At 27.6% G+C, this 25707-nt stretch overlaps 2 protein-coding genes across 2 annotated transcripts in view; one reads left to right on the top strand and one right to left on the bottom strand.

The window, feature by feature from the left end:
• Window positions 1–4937: 4937 nt before the first annotated feature.
• On the top strand, window positions 4938–6401 carry hyp1 (Hyp1 protein). Its single transcript, NM_001287353.1, is given in 2 exon segments — window positions 4938–5337; window positions 5468–6401. Coding segments are annotated over 2 exon segments (1083 nt in total). The 5' UTR covers window positions 4938–5067; the 3' UTR covers window positions 6281–6401.
• A 563-nt stretch (window positions 6402–6964) lies between these two features.
• LOC136072021 (GPI transamidase component PIG-T-like) overlaps window positions 6965–25707 on the bottom strand; it is a 69255-nt gene continuing 50512 nt past the window's right edge. Inside the window, exons 10-13 of the mRNA XM_065819905.1 lie at window positions 17564–17719; window positions 10784–10949; window positions 8561–8638; window positions 6965–7260 (exon numbers count right to left, since the gene is read on the bottom strand). Of these exons, the coding sequence (XP_065675977.1) occupies window positions 6996–7260; window positions 8561–8638; window positions 10784–10949; window positions 17564–17719 (665 nt within the window). The 3' untranslated portion in view covers window positions 6965–6995. The remainder of the gene's footprint in view (window positions 7261–8560; window positions 8639–10783; window positions 10950–17563; window positions 17720–25707) is intronic.

The raw sequence follows: 25707 nt of genomic DNA, 5'->3' as shown, positions 1-25707 counted from the left end.
TTAGTCTACAAAAATCTTGTATTTTCAATCATTGAAACTAAATTTATAATCTTCGAGAAATTTTAAAATTTATACAATAATCTCTTAACGTTCTCTTAACTCAAAAATTTTAATTATAACTTATAAAAAATTATTAAAAAATTAAGTTTGAACTCCCCTTAATTAGGAGGAGATATAAGTTTTATGAGGATAGTTTTTGAATACTACGAAGTTATTTTATAAAATTAAAAAATTTTCTTTTACAATTACAACTTATTATAAAACAGTTCAATTCAATTTCTGCAACAATCGTTGTTTAACAAAATCGCACAACTGTCGTACGACATTCTACAACTATTGAAAACCAAGCTTATCAATAAAATATGTCTTCTATTTTGAAACTTTTAATTTTTTATAAAATTTTAAGCAACAATAAAAAAACTTCACGCATAACAACTTCCGAACATTTTTTGTAATGAAGAAGCACGTTTACTATGATGCTAGTAAACTTTATTGGTCAGTATATTTATTCAAATGATTGTTTACCATATAAATCATTTTAATATTGATTTGTTTGAATAAAACTTGACAGAAGTTATTCAGTACAATCTTTACGATTTTATAACTCAATACAGTTTACAATTGAACGGGTCCTATCAGGAACACCGTAAGTCATTTTTAGACAAAATGAGTCAAGCACCATATCGTATTATCTGAGGATAGAAACATGTTTCTTTGAGAAATGACATTAGTTAGACCTTTCAGTCAACGTCTTATAAAGTGTTGACTAACAGGTCTGACATATATGCAACATGCCAGACTTTTTAGTCAATACTTTATATGTATCATTTTGTCCAAAACTTATTTAATGACTTATGGTCTCTGAAATGATTCGATCAATTAAAATCAATTTTTTAAATTATTTTAATTATTTATAATAAAGCTATTTTATATAATTTTAATATTATTGAATATTAATTTTCTCTTTATTAGGACCCTTTCTATCCAACCCCAACCATGAAAATTGAAGGGGATTCTTTAAATCCATTGCGAAAAAGTCTTATAGTTGACGGAGTGACACTAAGCAAATCAATTTCTGATATAACTTGTGACTAGGGTCAGGTCATCTTTATAAAACAATGTCTTTTCTATAGCATTACGTTTTTAAACGAAACAGTAAACTTTCTGGTAACATGGAAAACATCGCAAGTTTTTTGAATTTGTGTTATTAAATTATAGAATTTAATTTTTTACAAATGTTATTAATATGTTTCAAAACCATTTTTTAAATCAAGTTTTTTTTTTAAACTCGAAGCTTTTAAGTTTTTTTTCACCTTTGTATTTGCCCGAAGTCACGTCTCCGCAAAACGTATAATGGAAGTAGCGTATGAATCTTGAGAAAAATATCTTCTTTTTTTTAACTCCGCCAAATTTGATTTCACATCAAAGGCTATATTTTTTTTTTTACCTGCTCATACGATGTTCTGTCAAAGAATCACTATGTTATCAATATTTGGTGGAGAATGTTGTTCTGTCAAAGATTATTAATAGTTAATAGTTATTAATAGTCGGTAGTATCAACATTTTATAAATAAAAGTTTTTTTATTTTATTATTTTATAGTTGATAGTATATTATTAACATTTTAAAATCTATTTTTTATTTCTCTTTTCATAACCTTTTTTCCCCCCTAAATTCCTCAACTTTGGTTCTTTTCGTGGCAACTTTAGCATTCTTACAGTCAATAACCTATTGGACAATTTAATTTTAAGTACGACATAAGTAGTAAATGTGTCGTCACAATCAGAGGCGATTCTACGAATAAAATGAGACGGCGGGGGGTGAATCCTCAAAAAGTACCGACTGGCTTTTAAAAAAAAAAAAGTTCTCAAAACGAAAATTTGACCGACTAGCCGACTAAATTGGTAAAAAAAACCCGGCTATAACTTGAAAATCACCTTCTTCGGGGGTGTAACACCCCCTCCCCCTCCCCCCCTCGTAAAAATCGCCTCTGGTCACAATTGTTAATATAATTAGCAAAATAAATGGAACTCAATTTTTTATATTTACAAAATATATCAATCGTTCTTGCAAATCATTTTCTTTTGAAAAATGAAAATGATTTCATTTTTTTGAACCATTAAAGTAAACAGTTTTACAGTTTGTAACAAAACATTTTTTAACCATTTTTATTTCTAAAACGAAATAAAAAATTGTATTAATATTAATATGTATTATTGTTTAAATTTTTGAACTGTTTGAAAACCTTTTATGATACAACACGATACAAAAATGTAGATAAAGCAACTTTTCCACAATTGCTTAAACTTGTTACAGACAGTAGGAAATTCAGTCGAGTGCTATAATCCTTTTGAAACTTGAGGAATTTTTTCCACTAAAGCGAAGTAGAATATCCAGTGAAAAATTGTCAAACGCAACCAAACAAAAACCGTAGAGCCTTTGGCATCGGATGTAATTAGCACAAGTAATAACGGAAATCAAAATAAAATTACACCAGCAATCAATGACATGTTTAATATATGCTCCGTACCCATGGGAGTCACAGGCTCAGATGAAATACAGGAAATTTTGACTCCAAGAGAACAACTAGAAGCGGTAATTTTGAAACATCTTCGACACACGCAACCTATGAAAAGCGACGAAAAAAGAAAAAGAATCAAGAGAACATTGGCGAAATGTCTTACATCCGATGAATCTCATGCAAGATTAAATGAAGTGTAATCAATCAAGGATTAAATGAAATGTAATTAAAAAAAATAAACTTCCAAAAATAACTTAATTTTTTTTATATTAAAGTTGACAATATCAGAACTGAATCTATTTGATATATTTTAAATAACTATTTTTTGTCATGTTTTAAGCGCCATTTTACATTTTTTTAAAAGTGGTTTAACATTTAAAGCATAAAACATTTTACAATCAAAGTTACCCCAGATAGAGGGTAACATTGACAGTGGCACTTTTAGCAACATAAATAATTATCAATAATACTACACAAAAAACAAAAATTTTAAATAGTTTATGACAGCAATATCTTTGGTAAACGCTCAGAAATATTGGATACCAAATTTTTTTTGTCGAAAATGCTAGAAAATTTTTTTTTCTAAAGATGTGTCAATGTTACACCACTTTACTAAACTTTGTGCATAACAATCATCACAATCACTTTAATGCAAATATTAGGTATTATATCAAACCTTTTTCAACCATAATACAACAACTAGCCGTAAAACCCTCTGGCCCCTTAATTTTAATAGAATGCAAGTCGTGTAATTACGGTTGGTCAATGCACTGAGGAATACAAATAAATCCAGACGTAACTAAAGATGCATTCAAACAAAAGAAAAATACGGTTTAAAATTTTTCCAAATCTAAAGATAGCATTGAAGCTCAATTGACTCAACAAAAGACTCAATTGACTCAACAAAACAAAATTAACACACAAAAAAGTGATAGAAGCGCAACAATAACAACAATAAATTCGACCTTTAAAAATTACCTTATATGTTAAACAGAAATTTAATCGTTAGTTATGTCGTAAGCTTTTTATCGTATCGCTTAGACATCTTATTTTTTAAGAACTGCAACATCTTGTTTTGAAATTTATTTAAACTAATTAGTAATAACATTTATAGTATAAAATTATAATTAAAATAGGGTTTTTTGTCATAAACCCTAATTTAGTATATAACTTGATATTTTTTAAAAAAAATAAACAACCTAACTTGATTTATAGACTAGTATTCACGATGTTTAAGTTTTTGGAGCAATTTTTGAGATATCATAGAGTTACGTTTTACTTAACTTGTCACCTTGCAATGCAAGTGGGCAGATGACACTTTGAAAAATGCGATTTTTCCAAGCTATTTTTAGATCTAGCAATTTTTAGTTTATGAATTAATAATATTGTGTCACTACTGATTTAATTTTATTTAATGGAATAAGTATTGACTAAAATGCTTTTTAAATCTTGCCCCGTTTTCCCAAACAATTTTTTTAATGCTTTGTATACAATGTATGATAATCTTATTTATCTTTAAATATCTCTTTACTTTGAAACATACCAAAAGCCTTTGAAAAATATTAGTTTTCTAAATAAAACTTTGTCAAACAAACATTATTCAATACTGTATTGCCAATCGAGCATCAAAGATAAGCAATATAAACATTATATTGCTAATCTTTGTAAACTTTCGAAAGTTTATTATTTCTATATAAAACTGAGCAAAAACTAACAAATGCAAACATGCAAAAACACTAAGAGAAAAAAAGAAAATAAAAAATCTAAAACATTAAATCTCTCCCCTGAACCGATGAAATGAATGCAATATATATATATATATATATATATATATATATATATATATATATATATATATATATATATATATATATATATATATTGTGATGCTGTTTTGTGCATATACTAACAAGAAAGTGCTCGATTAACTAAGTCAAAGCTATAATATAGTAAAGATAAAACTACGTGATTTTCACTGAAAATCACGTAGTTTTATTTTCTACTATATATATATATATATATATATATATATATATATATATATATATATATATATATATATATATATATATATATAAACACACACACAGGTTATACATATATATGTTAAATAATATTACTCCACTTTTGACCGTAGTAAACATCACATCGTACTTAAATTGTCTTTTCACACATAAAAACCATTGTGTCAAGAAGTTCTTGATAAGGAAGGAATTGATGAAATTACGCGCGGCAGTTAAGAGGATATATAAGTTTAATTTTTTCGGCAAACTTTGTTTTTGATGTTTTATTTAATACATAGTGTAATACTTCTTTTAGATAAATATGTAACTATTGCAATGACTGTGATGTCGGCAAATAAGAACATGCAAAATGTACATTGTAGAAATGCGCATTTAACGAACACAATAATGTTTGTTCAAACGGTGTTTTCAGACATTATCATAATAATTGTTTCATGTTTTGTCAAAGTTTTGTTTTACAAAGTTTATTAGTTAAAGGACATCAACAACGAAAAGACATTGTTTTGACACAACCTTAGTAGCAATGAGCGCTCGTCTAGTTATCGTTTCATTATTATATGGACTCAAATATGTTGGAGCTGTCTGTTTGCACCACCAATGTTCATTTTCAAATGGCCTTTTGAGTCAAGATATTTCCACAGAAATTAATCAACTAGTCGAGCCAAACATTAAACATAATCTGCTACAGATAATAACCTGGAACGTTAATTCAGAAAATAATCAAACAGAAGAAGCAGACTGGGAAAATAGTAAAAAAGAATTATGCGAGTATTTAAAGAAACTTGATTTAATGGTAAAATATTTTTATTATAATTGTATATTACTAAAAAAGTAACTAAATTATAAAAATTATTATTCTGATTGAAAAACACTTTTTGTAGAAACAAATTTTCAACATCATTTTTTTCAAAAATTATATTTAGATATTTGCAATGCAAGAGCTAACTGATACTCAACTCAAGTTTATGGCGTTATGCTTACCGCTCTATTCGTATGTTGGATCTGAGAAAAAACAATCAACTAATTCTCGACAGAATTCTATTTTCTACAAGCGCACGCATTTTCTTAAGAATATTGAAAGTGGTACATTTTGGTTGAGCAAAACCCCAAACGCTCCTTTCACCAAAGTTCACAATTCAGTCGAAGAACAGACGTGTACCTGGATTAAATTCCAATACGCTGTGAAATTAAACTTAGAACCACAAAGTCAAGCAATAGAACCGATAAGTGAAAAACTAACTCGTTTACTTCATGACGCAACTGGTAAAAGTTTTAGAAGACCAATGAAAATGGTGACAAGGAAGCGATTTGTATACAGCTGGAAGAAATTCTACGTAGCAACAACAAAAATAAGCAACGAAAATGCTGACATTGCTGAGAACCAAGTTAAGATACTTCTAAATCATTTAAGTAATGAAATAATGGATAGACGCAGTTATCCACTTATATTAGCAGGTAACATTAACTGGGAACAAGAAACGTCTGTTTATGATGAAATTAAAAATCACCAACTTAAATTAGTTAACACGATGGAATCTTCGAAAAAATTATTCCCTAGACCGTCCGTTATTGAAATCGTCAATGGTGAAGAAAAACCAAATGCTAAATTAACAGACCAAATATGGAACACTGGCTTTTCAAACATTTTGTCGGGTACTTTGATAGATAAAAGGAGCCAAGGAGAAGGATTCTCCGATCATCGGGCTGTTTTTGCAGCAGTCCTACTGGAACACTAAAGTATGTTGCTTATTCAAACAAAACACGAAATACTTTTTTATGTATATTTATAAATAAACATTTAAAACGGATGCACTGTTAACTGTAAAAAAAAAATTTTTAATCAAAACTATTATTAAAGAAGCTTTAATTTAATGCGTTTATATAAATAACATATCTTTAAATATACATTATACATTTACATGAAGAAAGTTATTTTTTAAGTTAACAAAAATAACTGTGCAACAATTTAACTCCACTTAACAAGTCTGAAGGAAAAGTAACTGTAGATAAAGTTACTCTTTTGAGATTTTACTGCATTTATATAGCATACTATATAATACAATACAAAACACTTACCGTGACAGCTGAAAAAAGTCACAGATAAAAAAAATTTATTTAAATAATTTCGTAATTTCTTCATGTCTCAACTTGCGTTTTATCGAACTTATCGTTTATCGAACTTATCGTTTTATCATTTTGAATGAATGTATCGAACTACATTTTTCTGCAAGTACTTTCTACTCTGCATATTTAGTTCAAAGAATAGGGTTAAAACAAACCAACATTTAGGATTCGCAAACAGCCTTTTTTACAAATGGGTTTGGGTTGACAAAGAGTCGTTTTCACAAACAGGTTTGGGTACACAATTAGATGTTTAGAAAAAAAAAAAACTTTTTTATTTACCCAATAAATAAAAATAATTTTTTTATTCACCTAATAACCAAAAAGAATTTATTGGTTGCTACTTTTACAAAGTACTTTAGAAAAAACACTTTTTAATTGGTCCAACAATCCTTTTTTCGCATTTTTTTCTTCAACTTGAAAAGTTCTAGTTGTAATATTAAAAATCGATCCAAAAGCGATTGCTATTACTGTGCATGTTAAGCAAATAACATTATAAGGCATACTAAAGTCTGGTAGAGGAACAGATATTAGTAGCAGTTCAGTATAAATACGTCGAAATAGTAGATCGGTACCACGATTGCATTTTTCAAAGCTGAAAATAAAATTACAATCAAAGCAATTAAATATTTTCAAAAACTTTTTAAGCGCAAATTCAGGTATAAAAAATCAACGAATTTCTCACAATTTAATTTTTTCGATTCAATTAAATAAGTTGTCATAAAAACATTTTTTGACGGGTATATTTTGAAAAAACCTGGATTTGCTTTGACAAAATATAAAACGTATGCGGTTACAGCTTATATATATTCAAATTTGTAAAACGTCGAAAAAATGAATTTCAGGATGTACGATGCGTAAAATTTATTGACTAAGATTAAATAATTGCAGTAAAACACTCTATTTTACAATACGTTAAGTCTTCCAATCAGTTTGAGTATTTAAAGCTTTGATATTTATTACGTGTTAAAACCATATAAGTATAAAAACATTTTAAAATTATAAAAACAGTACAAAAGAAAAAAAATTTAAGCCAAATCTCTTTACTGTAAATAATTTATTATAAAAAATATTATGGGCAGTTTTTGAATCAAAATACAACGTACTTGCGGCATGCTCTATATGCAATGCAAATGTAAGCTTTATATCATATATATAACTTTTTTTAAATTTACCTTCCCAAGGCCGTGAAGGCCACTACAGATGAGGAGGCTACTTAACTGTGGTTATAACCCTCTCTCAACTCTATAACTCCGAAACACGAACCTTGACGAACAATGTCGCTGCGCGGAAAAAAACAAATTGAGCGCGGTACAACCAGGGGCGTGGGATATATCATATCAAATGCATATGTAAGCTTTATATAATATCATTTATTATATTTTATTTATTATATTTTACCTATATTTATATATAATTATTAAATTTTAATATAAACAGTTATAAAATAGATTTAAAAATAGTTTTAACAAAAATTAAAATGCACTATTAAGTGCATTAACTATAATGTAATATTTTTAAATGTAACATAAATTAAGTGTGTTTGTTTACACCGTTATAGAATTAGTGTTTGAGGACTTTAAAGTTAATACATTTGTTTATTTAATTAAAATCGAGTAGTTTTAATAAAACAGGCCTAAAAACAGTCATATACTGTGCAAATATTTAAATAAAAATTAACATATCTGTTATTTTAATGTTAACAAACTATATTAATAAGTTAGCCAAAAAGATTGGGTTTCGATTTCTATTTAATTGTTTATTTGTTAAACAAAAATAAAAATGTTTTTGTCAATAAAGGTTTAAAATATTTTAAATAATGATATAAAAAAAAAACCAAAACATTTACGAACACAAAAATTAAAAAAAAAAAAAAACAGCAAAATTAAAATGACCTCGTCAAATATGAACATAATTCGGATATTCCAGTACTGTTTAAAAAATCCGGAAATTTTCCACTGATTACTGAAGATCTAAAAAAAAAAAAAAGCATTTGTTTAAAAGTAAGTGAGCATTAAAAACGTAAACTTGAATGCGACCCTGAAATGTGAAAAACCGTTAGTTAGAAATTACGATGGACGCTAAAACGATTAGAATTAAATTCAATTAAGAGCCAAATTAGATTAAATCTCTTAGAAGAAAAAAACTGTCATATGAAGAAAACGAAGTTTGTTAATTGATGAGTAATTAAATATTTTATTTAAATTTGAAAAGAAAATAAACTAAGCAGCAACAATTAATAAAAAAAACAAAACAATAACAAACACAAACTACCTATATTAACAATAAATAAAAAATTCAGTTCAGTTTTCAAACTTGAGTTGATAACAGAGTAATTCCATTCAACTTAGTAATTTTAAATCTTTTTAAAACAATGATTCATATTTTTAAACATTGTATTGTTAAAACAATGTTTAAATAAGTAAAACTTAAAGCAATGTTTAAACAAGTAAGGCTCAAAAACTGACAATTTAATTACTTATTATAAATTGCTTTTGTCAAATTGCTTTTTTCGTCATGTCATGTCATGAAAGTAAATTTCCAATTTTTAATTTTTGTTTTGAATATGAAACTACTAATTTATTCGATAGTTTTAAAAAAAAACCACACTGACAAAATTACAATTTTTTAAATAGGAAAAATTTGGCATTAAATCATATAAAACGCAACTTTCACGTCAAATTTTCAATATTAGTACCTAATTAATATTTAAATTGCTTTTTAATTGAAAAAAAAAACGTTAAATTTTTTTTATTTCTTCCAAAAATTCAAAAATTCCGTCTCCAGTTAGACAGCATCAAGCCAGTTGGAAGGCAGAAACCACTGGAGGCGGCCTCTTAAATATCTTCTGGAGGTGACCACCAAGGGCTTTGCCCTATTGGCGGCGGACGCCAATCGGGAGGCGGAAGTCAGAATACTCTGTAGCCAAATTTTTTTTGGGAGGCAGCCGTCAATCGTGGTGAAAGAAAAGTGGTGGTGAGAAGATTCTCATCGTTTATCAACTCTGATCTGAATGACGATGTTTTATTAAATAGTAAAAATTATTTCAATAACCCTGTGTTCAAAATTTTTTTTAAATATTCCTAAAGATTTTCATTCTATTTCATGAATACCCTGAATACCATTGATAACGTTGAATAACACTATTACTAAAAGCTATTTAATTAAATATAAAAAACAGTTATCAATTCAGTTATAAATTATTAAATAATAGATAAATATTTACTTATTGTAAATAACAGTTATTAATTCAGTTATGAATTGATAACATTGAATAGCACTATATTATAACATTGAATAGCACTATATTAAATAAAAGACAAATATTTCTTAAAGTATAAATAACAGTTATCAATTCAACTATGGATTGATAACATTGAACACCACCATTATTAAATAAAAGACAAACAATTCCTCATTATAAATAACAGTTATTAATTCAGTTATGGATTGATAACATTGAATAGCACTTTTAACATTTAAAAGTCAAATGTTTTTCAAAGTATAAACAAAGGTAATGTAAATTTTGGAGAAAAGAAGTTGCTGTGAGACAAAAAATAAAAAAATGTCAAACGCTTAACAAAGCAGAGCAAAAATTCGCTTACCAAGAATAAATATATTTTTTACAAATAATTTAAAAACTATTTAAGCCAAAAGCTTCTAATTCTCATTAACTGATTTACCATCGAAAACTGATTTTAAATAAGTCTAGAATACAAAAATTTGATGAAATGCTCCAAGATTTACCTAATTTTGAAGCCTATTTTTAAAATTATCATACATTTCTTTTAAGATTAAAAAAAAAAAAAAAAATCATTTGAATATTAGAGAATTCGGCCTAAAACTTTCTACTAATATAACAAAATTCTATTTGTATACTGTACTCTGTCTACATATTCCCAAAAATGAATATTTTACATTTTTTGTAACATTAAATGAAAATATTTTCAACTCTCTCAGAATATATGAGAAAACCACTAATCTTTCCCGATTTTCTACATTTCAAATAAACAATATTATAAATACCATAAACAATCCTGTGTAAAACGATTTCGTTTAAATCAATGTGCAATAAACATTTTAATACCCATCTCTATATTTTAAAAAAACATACATACCCCACATAGTACCCATGATGTGAATCTGGAGGATGCTGAAGCCAATCAAGAAATACATTCTCAAACTCATATTCAATTGTTAACGAACTTTGTGGTGGTAACAAAATGGAAAACTCTATTGAAGTTGGTTGCTCTCGCATATTTGCAGGTTTGAATGTTAATCTATCTATTAAAATTAAAAGTTTTATAATCTTCTATTAAACTTATGTTTAGTTCTATTGTATATATAGTAGTTAGTTCTATAGTATATATATTAATTAATTCTATAGTATATATTGTATGATATAGTTTTATAGTTAATAGTAGTAATTAAATAATAATAGTAATCAGGGCTTTGGAGCCGAGGTCAAAAAATTGGCTCCAGCTCCAGGCTCCGGCTCCCTTAAAGTTTTTAGCTCCAGCTCCAGAGCAGCTCCAAAGGAAACAAATCAAAATAATAAAATATTTTATAAAATATCAGGTTTTGGTAGTTATATCTAAATTGCTTGATATAAACTCAAGTGTAGAAAATCACCTATCTAGACTTGCTTGTGAGAAAGCTTTGCTTGTGACTACTCTTCACACCTCTGTATCCTTTTAGGTATTCCTCAATTCCTTCAAAAGCTGATTTCACTTTTAAACATTCCTTTTCTTCCAGTTGTGACAGCCATCCATGAATTTGTATTAAAAATATTTTTATTCAAAAAATTAAATTTTGGTCACACTACTCAATTTCTTTTTTATCAAGCTCTTTTTTAAACTTGTCTAATTCTTTATATGATTCAGCTGCTTTTCTTATTTCTTGACTTACTATTATATTTTTAGGATTTCTTTTATAAGTTTTTTTTTTGCTATTGCTTTTAAGGCTTGTTTTGTTCATATATCTGATTCTTTTCTAACAATATTCTACAACTAGCATCAACATAAACTGCGGCTAGAAATATATTATAAATTTCTTAGTTTCTTTACAACATACTAGACCTTTTATATAAGTTGGGTAGTGTATGTTTCTTTTAAACCATCACAATTAGCTAGCTGTAAAGTGTGAACAACGCAGCCTCAATCTTGGTATGTTAACACCCTTCTGAAGAACTAAGGTTAGATTTTTTTACCAAACTGCTGCACTTTCTTTCTTGATCGTATCCTTTCATAAATACTCCTCATGCTCCTCATCCTGTATAGCTTTATCTAGAATATTTTCATTTAAATCACCTGAACTTTTATTTAAAAGTGTGATTATCTCGAATGCTTTAAAGCAACTTTTAAAGTATCGTATGCAGCAACAAAAACCACATGAAATATTACAAAAAACAATTTGATCAAAATTTATATTTTAAAAACACTAACGCTTTTTTGAATGTATTAATAACATACACATCAGCTCAAGTATAATTTATAAAATATTAAATTTCTAAGTGCCTCAAGGTGAGCATCAAATACTTAACACTAGTGATCAACTGAAACCGAAATAAACTAAAATTATGGGTTTGAAAAATTTCTCTAGTTTGATGCTGAAACCGACATTTTAGCAAATATTTTACCGAAACTGACATTTCGGCTAGTCAAAATTAATTTCATGATAAAAAATTATTTTAAAATGCAACTTTACATTTGTTGTTTCTTTATACTTGTATTATTTTAGAATTGATTACACACATATCATAAATGAAGATTTAATGCATAAGTTAGCAATATAAATTTACATCAAAATTAAACAACTGGTAGATTTTCTCCGCAAAACAAGATTTTTTCGAGGTATTTTGTGTAAACTCTCAAAATTTTTGTAAAAATTCTTAAAATATTTTGTGATAATTCTCAAAAATAATAATTTTTTTAAATTAAATAGAAAGTTAAAATCTTACAAATTTTTCGGTTTTCGGTATGTTTTTCAACCATAATTTTGTTTTTTACCGAATTTATAAAAAGTACTGAAAACAAAATTTCGGTATCCGTTCAAATTGAAATTTTTGCCGAAACCAAATCAGAATTTCGGTCACTACTTAACACTACTTAACACTAAATCTAAACATATAATATCAATATCAAAGTATAAAATGCTTTATTCAGAAATCATAAAACTTTAAATGACATTATCAATTATTACTGTTTATTTAAAAAAAAAGTTTTTCATATAAAAAAATAACTTTATAGTACTTAAGAACCCCTTTAACAAAAAATATTCATACTTTGATCTTCCAAATTATCAAAGAGAAGAGTTAGCTTGAAACCAGCTCCAGCTAGAAATTTTTCAGATCCTGTTCAACTCCTTGTAAAAACACCAGCTCCAGATAGCTTCGATAGTAACTATTATTACAAACCCCTCTTTTTTTTTTTTTTTTTTTTTTTTTGGGGGGGGGGGGGGGGGAAAAAAAGGGGGGGGGGGCAGATTTGTAAAAATAACTTTAAAGTACACTTTTTGAGTTTCTACTTTAGTTTTGATTTTAGCTTCAGAATTTATAAGAGTTGTTGTTGTGTAATTATTTTCTGTTTTATTTGCGCCTGTACCTATAGGATTGCTTATGTTTTCAAATTTTTTGCTATCAGCTTCTGTCTTTCTCGGAACTCTTCTGTCTTTCACGGAAAAGCATATTTATTATAAACTGTATTTCAACTTTAAGGTATTTTGGGAAACAAACTTTATATGACTCTTGATATCAAACTTTTTAAATCGCCAAAAATTATTGCAGGATTAATGTTTAGTTTTATTTGTATATTTGTAATTAGTAACTTTTGATAGATTTTGAAACTATATAATTTATTTATTATTCTGAAAAACTTAAATATTTCTTTTTTGAATTTTCTGTGTTTTTTAATTCAAGGAAGTTGTTGTGTTTTTTTTTAATAGATCAAAATTTGCATGGCTGTCATCATATCTATATAACAAAATCAGTGAAAATAAGTATATTTTCTTTAAAGCTTGTTTTCAAGTGCTGTGTTGTTTTTCAAAGTGGTTCTGCAACAACAATCATAAGAAACATTCCAATAGTTTCAAACATTCCAAACATTCCAAATTTGGTATAGCTCTGATTGCTATGTTATATATATATATATATATATAAAAATAACACTGACTTAGGCAGAGTTCAATTATTTGGTAAATGTCAGTTATAGCTTGTTTAAGTTATAAAGACATAAAACACAGGTAAGTACAGCTTTTTTTTTTGTATTCTTTGCAATATCTGGGTCAAATTAGTTCAAACTACTATAACATGTAAAATAAAGATAAAATAACAATGTTAAAAGTAATCATATATAAAAAACCGTTAAGAACTCATTAAAAGAGTGAAACAATATCACAGTAAAACTGTTTTAATACTTGAATAGTTTTTATAAAATAGGGTCACCCCAAAACACTTGCAGTAAATTCTTTTGCAGTTAATTCAACTATGAAAGAAAAATAAGAGAATCTCTTGAGAACTACTTAACTATGCACAAACGTTTCCTTACATAAAATCCTTCCCACTGTTTTTAACAGGGACAATGGTGTTAGAATTGTGCTAAAGTGACACCTTTTTAAGAAAATTATTCAAATATCAATATATTTTAATTAAAAATGATGTCAGTTTATCTTTCTAATGTCTTTTTAACAGTTTTTTATATATGATTTCCTTTATTACTGTAATTGCAGCTTTATTTTATGTCTGATGTCAGTCTGAACTAATTAGATAAAAATAGTACAAAAATAGTGCAAAAAAAACCTTTCCTTTTATTTATTTATTTTAAAAACAAATTTACATCAAACACTAATTAAATTTGTAGTTACAAAATAGTAGTCACAAGAAAATAAAAAAGCTGGTTAAAGAGTAAAAAAACATTAGTTAGAGGACTCTAAATTAAAAAAAAATTATATAAATCAGAAAAATATGAAGACAGAAATGAATTCCAAAGCACTAATTTAAAAAAAAAAAAAAAGTTTGTTGAATATAAAATAAAATAGCGCAAAAACATTTGCTAAAATCTTTTTTGTACTAAAGAGCAAAAAAATAAACCTTTAAATTTAAATTTAATAGTTCATTAAACTAAATATTGACAGGTCTGCACAAGATTTATTTAGAAACATGCCTGTTAAGTTTACTGAACTATTGAATTTAAATAAAAAAGTTTATTTTCCGCTTTTTAGTTCAAAAAAGGTTATATTTTTTAGCAAATGTTTTTGTTATATTTTATTTTCTACTTTTTAGTCTTTGCAATGAGTTACGATGTTTAGCAATGCATTTGTCGATTCGTAACTAAAGTGAGCTTTTTAGCCATATTAAAGAAAGAGTTTTTTCTGATCAAAGGAACAAAAAAATTTTTCTCTAAAGGATAGAAATTTTTTATATAAAATATAAAAAGTAAAATAATATAAAGTAACAAATACTTCATTTGGTTTGCCACCTTTTTCCTCCCACTTTTGTAGTGTATTTTTATATTATTAAACAAAATTATGTTGTAAGTATTATTTCACATTTTTATTTCAAAAAAAATTATTAAAAAAAGAATAAAAATAAAATGCAAACCCACAAGCAATCTAAAGCGATTTTAAAAATGAAAAGATTAATTAATAAAAAAAGATTTTTTTTAAAAGCAAACCTGCAAGCAATTTAAAAAAAGGTTAGCTTGTAGTGCATGAAAGACAACAAAGAAAACTGATGAAGAGTTTTTTTTTTTTAATAATCCACCTCCCCAAGGCCGAGAAGACCACTACAGATGAGGAGGCTACTTGTGGTTATAACCCTCTCTCAACTCTCTAACTCCGAAACACAAACCTTGACAAACAAGGCCGCTGCCCAGAGAAACAAGTTTATGTCAAGTGAAAGAAAAGATTATAAAAACAATTACAGTAAAAATATGTAACTTAACTGAATGAAAGATTTCGTACACATGACTCAATTAAAAGTCAAATAAGATTGTGTTTTTGGCAGGAGTTATAAAAAATGGTAGCTTAATTAAAAAGTTACTATAGTAGCATTTATAGAAAAAAAAAAAAGATACAATCGTACAACTTGTCACGTACAGGCCTAAGATTGAATGATAGAGACTACATTTACAATACTTTTTTGCACATTGCTTACTCAGCCCAAATATGATAACAGTATTATATACAAGGATAAATAAATGGTTTGTAGAGCTTGAAATCAAGAGTCAAAAAAGGAAAGGATAGTAAAAAGAGGTAACCTATTTATTGCATTTACAGTAGCAAAATTTTAGATATATCAAATTTGTAGAAAAGTTTTTGGTGCTTTTAAAGCAAATTTTTTCAAAATAGTCTTAAATATGCTAAAATTTTTACCTAATGTTTTCTATGTTAACTCAATTCGTAATATCAATTTTAAAAATAATAAATCATACTGGGAAATTAAAAAAATTAAAGTTAATAAATTAGTTCCCAGAGCCCTGATCTCAATACTATTGCCCACTTTTAGTACATCAAGTTTTGGCTGTAAATCAAGTTTGGGAGTACATCAAGTTTTGGCAGAACATCCACTTAATCAAAAGAAATCAAAATCAATTATTTTTTTATACTCTATATTAACAAATTTGTTTAAATTCATATTACAGTTGATGAAACTGTTCTTTTTATTCTAGGTAATTGCAAACAGTTTTAAATAAGGTTTAACTTCACTTATAATGTTTTTGAACTTTTAACAACAAATTAAAAAATAAACAAAATTTGTTTCTTTTTATTTGAATAGAGTTTAAAAGGTAACTGGCAATTTTCAAAGTAAATATTAAAGCTTCATCAGACTTATCTTGGGAGAGAGGCTTTTAACAACGAATTTTATTACTGTCATAATCTTGTTGGATATATGCTTATCCACTTTTGCAGGCTAAAGCTTTGTTCTTCTGCAGGAAGTGCTTCTGTATAAAGAAAACAATGCTTCCATATGAAGAAAAAGCCTTTTATGATGAATCATATGATGCTGGAATGCACAGCCAGAGACAAGCAGTATCAGCCAAAAGCAGAAGCTTGACCTTATTAGACTTCTATCAGTTTAAAATGTTTTTTAGACCATTATCTTTTGTAACTTATTGAAAAATCAACATAATATTTCATAATTTTTTGAAATAAATTTTTATCAAAACTCAGTTGTTTCAAAACATTTGGAAGACTTTTGGAACAAAAATTGTAATTAGCTGTTATGATCTACAATTTTTGGTGTTAAAACGTTTATATGAATTGAATTCATATAAAGAACATTTGGTAAAACTTTTAGCTGACTTAAAAAACTTTGTAAAAAGTAATTTTTTTTAACAACTGAAAAAAATTTGGTGTTTTTCAACATTTAGGTAGAATAGATATATTATACAATTTACCATAATGTAATTGAAATTATTTTTATAAATTTGTTATTAATAGGTGTTTTCTCGCCAATAAAACTACAATAATGATGAGTGATACTTCAACTCTGTAAGAATGAGTTTTGATATCAAAAGTTAGACTTCTATCAGTTTAAAATGTAGATTTATATAGCAATATGCATTCTGGCCCATTTTAGCATTCACTTGCTATGTAAAAACAGACAATGTGCAAATGAACAAGAATTTTGGATAACCCAGCAAAATTGGGAGAATGTCGTTCAACCAAATATTTTTGGAAGATTTTGTAAAGTCTTATATACAAGAATAATTAGTAAACAGTAAACTTAATTTAAACTATTTTTATTATAATGCCAATAACGGTATAAATGTAATTATTGGCATTACAATAAAAAGCACTTAAAATTTACAAATGATAAAAAGTTACTATATTACAATATCCAAAAATATTCTCTATAAATTAATAAAGATAATATTAAATATAAACTATAAAAGTTTTACCTGGCAGTACCAAGATATTGTTGATTTTCACTTTAAATGTACTGAAATAAACTCGTAAAAAATATGGAACAACTTCAAAATATGTCAAATAAAATGATTCTGTTGTATGTGTGTTCTTTATAATACAAAAAATTCCACCCATTTCCACACCATATCCTACACAAAAAAATTGAACCGTTTAAAAAATCATTGATAGTAACAACTTTAAAAAAGCATACAAAATTATTTTTATTATTCAAAATATCTAAAAGTTAAGCCATTTAAACATTTGGCATTTAGTAACCATTCTGAAAAATGCTAAATAAAGGCAAAATGAAGTTAACCGTAGTATTTTTCTATTCATCAGCAAGTCCTTACATGTTAGTTTTCTAATTAGCTACAATGGTCTACAACAAATTGGCAAAATATAAGCAGCTTGTTACATTTTAGAAATCAGTTTTATCTAAAAATATCCGCTTTACTAAAAAGTCCCATTTTCAGCCATTTGGGGATGGCTCGTAAATTTTTCTAACACTTTGTATTGATCTGATATTAACAGCAAATAAGGCCATTAGATCTAACTATATAAAAATGTAAACATCACAAACTTGTCATGTTCACAACAAAAATGGCAGCATTTTTTATTAACCCTATTTTTCAATTATCAGGGCTGAATAGTGTTATTGGAAACCAGTGCCCCTCCAACCTGCTTTCTGGCCCATGTGAGGGATGTAACCCACTATCTGTAATTTGTTTTACAAAATTTTATATAATTGCTATAAAAACCATTTCTAGCCAAGCATTGTTGTTTATGTGAAAAGCATAGTTATCTTTTTTACAAAATTCTTGTATTATCCCTTAATAATGGCAATACATAATAATGTAGTTGAAAACAATTATATATGATAATTCATTTCATCCTTTTTTTAATAAGATAAGAGTAAAATCCTCTAGTGTTTTTGAGCTCAGGGTCATGTAATGTGGCAATAATGTCACTAACTGGATACCAATGCATATCTGTGGTTGTTGGATACTTGAAATAATTGCCTGCTTTTTGTAAACAGCTAATACAAACTGTGTCACCTTTAAGATCAGTTATCTTTCCAGGAAAGAATTCACCAAAATAATTCACTAATACCCAATCATTAATATTGATATCAGTATTCATCGATTTTTGTGTATTAATGCAAGTATCTTCCAGCATGTGAAAAGAGTCAAATGTACTGCTCATTGATGTGACATAAGCTTTTAAACAGCATGATTGAGGTGAGAAATAATGGTATGAGCGAGTACCTTTGATGGCAGGAACATTCTCAAATCGTTTAGCAAGTACTTCATGTATAATAGCAGCTGTTTCGGTTTCAGAAATGTAGATAAATCTGAAAAAGAGTTAACATAAATCATAATTCTATTTCTAAATATGTATTTAGTAAGGTCTTGTTTTAAGGAATCCTTTTCTATACTATTTGATTTTTTATAACTAAACATTCATACGTTATTTTTATTATTTTTGTTTAAATGCCTATTATGATATAGGATACTAGACATCAATTATTTGAAAAAATATCATAACCTAAATGTACATACACTTTGACAATAGCATGATATATACCTGATGTTTTTAATTTTTTCTTTAGCAACTAAGAACATGTCCCTCGGTGTCAAAATTTGATTGCCAATTGGCCTTTGAAGGAATAGGTTATGAATAACTCTTTTCACTGTACCACCTATTCCATCACATGCACTTTTTCCATGTGCATGTGATGTCCCAAAAAAATTCCAGTCTGTTTTTAGTCCATAGTCTTTTTCATAAAAACACAGGTTTGTCAAATTAAACCTAAAATACAATAAGAAAAAAACCTATACAGTTAAAGATTATCAATTTTGTATCCAATTTCAAAAACATCATTTCAAGGGCTGAAAATAGTTTGTCTAGAATAGGTAATTGTTATCAAAATTTTTTAAAAATATTGTGATATGAAAATTTAACCTATTTTTATACTGGCTGCTTGCACCATCAGTGAAATAATTGATCTACTGAACTTGTGGATATTCCTCTTTCAAAATTGGTATGATTTTGGAAACAAAACTGAAAACTGCCTCAGTATTGTGAATTAGATTGTCAGATATAACACAATAACATTTGCTTTCTGGTGATTGGTTTCCATTTAAAGATTGCACATATATGACAAATGGATGGAGAGTTGGTTGATTTTTGGAAAAATAGGATGACTGAACTTCATCTTGTATATTAAATGAAAAATTTTCAGCAAAATCCATTTGCATAATACATTCATTTGGCTTCATGTTTTCTTTGAGCTGGTTTAAAAAGAATGTCTGTGATTTGCTGACATAATGATGTTTAGTGAGGTTATATAACTTGTCTGTTAACTCTTCTAGAAACTCATCAGGACTTTTAACTATAGTTTCCAAGGAGCATCTATCAGTCTACAACCATTGCTTATAAGTTATTTCATTTGCTGAATCCCCTAACAGTTCATTTAACTTTTTTTCAATTCTCTTTTTTCCAGGACACTTCTCACACTCATGAAACATACATAGTTTATTTTCTATTGAACATACAGCTAAGGCCATCAGATCTTTTGACTTTATTTCATTTTTTAATGATTTAACCATAAGATTTGGATTTTGATGGTCAATACAAACACAGACTGTGTGCGTGCCAGATTTTCCTGCAACAATACAATGTTGTGGCCTTAAAAGAGCAAATGATGTCAGTCCCACCTTTACTACACCATTAGATTTTGATTCTTCTAACCATTTCTGGTAAAGTTCTGAAAGATTGCATAGTATGAGTCGTTTCTGAATGTGCTGTCTACCATCAACTGTCTTTATGCTAATGTAATCCTTTGCTCCTGGCAATAACCTGCTGTTACTATCATCCTCATAAAAGTTGACAACTTGATTTACAACTTCAGTAGTCAATTTTTTAGGATTTCTTATGTCTGTTGATCTCTCACCAAGGATTCCTTTAACATCCCGCAAAGCTCTAGCTTGCTTCACCATATATTGTGTTGTTTTAAATTCATTTATTGTTTCCTGAATAGTCCAATGGACTGGAGCTAAAGTGAGCAATTTTATTTTTGTATGTATGTATGTATGTATGTATGTATGTATGTATGTATGTATGTATGTATGTATGTATGTATGTATGTATGTATGCATGTGTGTATGTATGTATGTATGTATGTATGTATGTATGTATGTATGTATGTATGTATGTATGTATGTATGTATGTATGTATGTATGTATGATGTATGTATGTATGTATGTATGTATGATGTATGTATGTATGTATGTATGTATGTATGTATGTATGTATGTATGTATGTATGTATGTATGTATGTATGTATGTATGTATGTATGTATGTATGTGTGTATGTATGTATGTATGTATACATCCATACATACATACATACATACATACATAAGATCCAACAATTAAAAACACATACAAATAATGTAATGAAAAAAATGGAAACAAACTGCAATAGCAAAGTTTATTGAACAGAAAAATATCAAGGTAAGTTATTTTGAGTTATAAATGCTTATTTATTTACATTTACAAAAGGGTATATTATATAGAATCATTGCATTTTTAGATAAATAGTTAAAATTAACTAATAAAATTGAAACTCATACTTTGTTAAAAAACTTATTTAAACAAAACATTAAATCAATATTGTAATGGCTTGATTAGTCTTGTTATACTTCATATTGTTAGTAATGTATGAACCCACTGTCCTACTATTGCCTTGAATTATTAGCAATTCAATCAACTATAAAAAAATCATCATAATAAAGGATAAATCGCAATTTTATGATTAACTAAATTTTTTTTTGAGTGTCACCTTTTAAAAATAATGCAGGCTCTATATAGTTATTACCCCTTTAGTTGTGCTCCTATCCGGTATAAAGTCCAGATCAGGGAGAAAGTAACCAACCATATCTCTTTTTTTTTAAGAAATGACTTATGATAGGCTACATCCCTCACATGGGCCAGAAAGCAGGTTGGAGGGGCACTGGTTTCCAATAACACTATTCAGCCCTGATAATTGAAAAATAGGGTTAATAAAAAATGCTGCCATTTTTGTTGTGAACATGACAAGTTTGTGATGTTTACATTTTTATATAGTTAGATCTAATGGCCTTATTTGCTGTTAATATCAGATCAATACAAAGTGTTAGAAAAATTTACGAGCCATCCCCAAATGGCTGAAAATGGGACTTTTTAGTAAAGCGGATATTTTTAGATAAAACTGATTTCTAAAATGTAACAAGCTGCTTATATTTTGCCAATTTGTTGTAGACCATTGTAGCTAATTAGAAAACTAACATGTAAGGACTTGCTGATGAATAGAAAAATACTACGGTTAACTTCATTTTGCCTTTATTTAGCATTTTTCAGAATTTTTCCAAAGTTTAGGAGGCTGCAGTTTTTTTCTAACATGATACAAGCTAATGAAAATCACAAATTTTAAGACAGAAATATCTAGAAAATAGTTCTAGAAAAAATGAGCCACTTGCTGAAAGTTAAAAAAAAGTTATAAGGCCTTAAAGTTGTCTATTTTTACCATTCGAGGAACCGAGGGGGGCTACCTGAGAGTGTTTGTAAGGCTATAATTTCTAAACCGTTGCACTTGGAACTCTGAAATTGCACATTTAACCTATTTACATCATTTAGATAATGATATGTAAAAATCAGGAAAATCAGAGATGGTACCCCACAAGCCATTGGTTGAAATATAATGATTTGACCCATATATTATAATATAAATGTATATATTTTATTTCTTAGTAACTAAAAATAGTATATAATTAATAAAATGAACTCATCGTTTCATACTTGCAGTAATAACAAAAGCTAACATTTGGGCAAGTTTCTAAATTTCCAACTGCAATGATACCTACAAAAAGTTGTAAAATATTGTAAGATGTTGTAATATATTGCTTTCATGTAAGCAAAAAAGAGAAAGCTAAAGACAAAGGGTCAAATTTTGCTCTTGAGTGTTACCAACTAGTTGCTGCAGAAATTGAAAATATATGGCACAAATTCAGTTTTCCAACAAGTGAAACAGAGGGAATATTTGCAAAAGTATGTAGATTATTGGAAAAAGCATTTAACTTAAATAAAATATCAAGACTTGAAAGAAATGACAAAGCTTATGCCAAATTGAAAGCTTTTGACAGCATGTTTGACATATGTATGTACAACATGTTTGATATATATGTAATTGATATGATACAGAAAAAGAAAAAAAGAAATGCGTTTGCACTTTTAAAATACCAATGAAAGAATAGGATGCAAATGTTGGACAAAAGTAACACCAATAACAACTTGAACTGTTTAATCATCCCTACACATCTACTTTTTATTTAATGATCAACACATTTTTAAATGTATTTACTTTAAAACTTAAACACACACACACAAAAAAAAAAGTACCAAAACAACAGCAGTTAAATACGCATAAAAATGTTGACAAAGAGATGATTGCATTACTAGTAGCATTGGTACTTTAAATGCTATCTTAAGTGAATTACTATAGTACATATAAACACATTTGGAAGAGCGATAAAAATAATAGAAACAAAACTTGATAGACCAATCCAGTGGCTCATTTGTCAACTTCATCTAAATGAACTTCTGTTTAAATATGTTCGAGTTAATTGATGGAAAAATCTCTGCTCCAGCATTATTTAATGGAGATATTGGTAAAAAAATAACAGATAATTTAACTAATTTAGCAGTAATATTCCTTTTGGAAAAAAAAAATGGTGCTTTTTATTTACTTCCTGACAACATCCTCAGTACATTAAGCTCAGATCAAAAATATATTTTTAGTACCTGTTCATCTATTCAATCAGGAGAAGTTTTAAATAAAATATATTTAATAAAATATAAAATATTAAATAAATATTATATAATAATAGAAAAATAAATATATAATAAAAAATATAAAATAAAAAATAAATAAATAATAAGATGTTAAACAAAATATGAAATAAAAATGTTAAATAAAATATAAAATAAAACAATTTTCCTGGAAATACTTTTCATTCTCAGTGGCTCACAAAAGCAAAGCATGTTCTATGCTTATATATTTCTACAGTAATCTAGACAAAAGAACTTGTCAACTTGGTTACAATTATTATACAATGCTATGCGCCAGGATAGTTCCATATCGAATCACATTATTTGGCAATAGATGGTGCTCACAATTTATGGTCTCTGGCTCAATTAATAAGAAATGCAATTGTTGATATAAAATACAAGGTAATGGAGCAAGTTTTAAAATGTGACACATGTTTTGCCAACATTGAGAATATTTTATTAGCAATAATAAATAATGAAAGAAAAAAAAGTTAAAACTGCACCATACAAAATCTACTCAAGTCCAGAAATAATAACAAACACAATAGACATTTTAACTTCCCACAACACTTAATCATGTAGTCAAAGATAACTGTGAGTTGGTATATTGGAATATTAAAGAAGTCAATTTAGCATGTCATTTCGAAAAGGACACAAGCCACACTTCTTCAAATTTTAACTTTATTTATTGGTGCTTTACATAACTCCTTCTAAGAAGATGCATTTTCATAAACCACAAGTTAACTTTTAAGCCAAATAAAAATTAAAGCCTGTTTGAGAATGGCACAAGTCCTGGACTTATGCCTCTTTTATGCACGAAACAAAATGTCAGATGTGACATCACTTTAATAGTTAAAAATATGGAGAATTGAGGACTAGCAGAAAATATAGAAAAAGTGTTTCAGGTGTAACTAATAGTGAGAGTTATAAACATACTCACATAAAAAAAGTTAAAATTGATGGAGCACATAAAAACCACTAAGGGAATGATATTGGACTAAGAAATACGGGAACTTTTTGCAGGTTAGATTTTATTTTCATTATTTTGTTTATTTACATTATTTGTTTTGCCACATATAATAATTAAAATTGGTGCTATATCATTATCTCCAATTAATAACATAAGTGGTCATCCATAAAGTATGTACGCTTTTATTTTGATCTCCCCTCCCCCACATTTTGATATACGCTTTTTTGAGTACCCTCCACCTTCCTAAAAGTACCTACGCTTTTAATCTACCTACCCAACATTTTATTATATATATTTTTTATTTTTAGTTAATTTTATAATTGACCATCTGCCCCCATAACTCATATACGCCATTTGCAGACTCCCTCTGCCCTATCTGAGCGAACATACTTTATGGACGATTCCTAATTATTATATTACTGCCTATGTTTGTCTTTTTATTATATTACTAACTATGTTTGCCTTATTTACAGATGAAATTCAAAATACCCTAGACACATACTTGTAGTTATTAATTGAAAAGGAGGAAATACAAAAAAAAACATTCTAGGTCTGAAGAACCTAAAAAAAAAGAATTTTATCTTTAATTATCACATTAAGTTAAACAGTTTTTGAAAAATAGTGAGAAAAAAGCTTTTTGCAGTAAGCTTGGAGTCTCTTTTAAGCAAGTTAGACATTTTCTTAAAAAAAATAGCCCATAGATCACAGAAGTAAGTCATGATGCATTACTTGGTGATACATTAATTAAAGTGAGCATATTAAGTCATTTCTTGTTAAATATGTGTATTACTATAATACAGACACCTCATCTTATTATTTAGATGTGATATTTATGCAGATATAATGTTGGGTCGGATTAGAAAATGCTTCGTTTGCTTAGATATTAGACTGCTGAGAATACTTTATGTTTCTTTTGTGCGGCCACTGTTAGAGTTTGCAGTACAAATTTGGTCACCTATTCGAAAGGGAGAAATTAAGTTATTAGAAAGAGTCCAACATCGTGCAACTCGATTAATACCATCACTTAAAATAATCAACTATGAGTATCGTCTAAAAGCTCTTGACTTGACTACCTTGACAAAAAGGAGGCAACGAGGAGATATGATTCAACTTTTTAAATTCTTCAACAGTTTTAACGATTTGGAAACAATCAAAAAAATTAGTGTTCAACAAACTCAAACGAGAGGTCACAGCTTTAAATATGTCAAAGAAATCACTAAGCAAGCCTGTCGTGAAAACTTTTTATTTAATAGATCGGCTAATTTGTAGAATAGTTTGCCAAGCGAGTTGGTTAAAG

This window comes from Hydra vulgaris, chromosome 15, assembly GCF_038396675.1.
Source record: "Hydra vulgaris chromosome 15, alternate assembly HydraT2T_AEP".
NCBI classification, from domain to species: Eukaryota; Metazoa; Cnidaria; class Hydrozoa; order Anthoathecata; family Hydridae; genus Hydra; species Hydra vulgaris.
The sequence above is the reverse complement of the archived record's forward strand: the minus strand, read 5'-3'. Positions and strand labels throughout refer to the sequence as shown.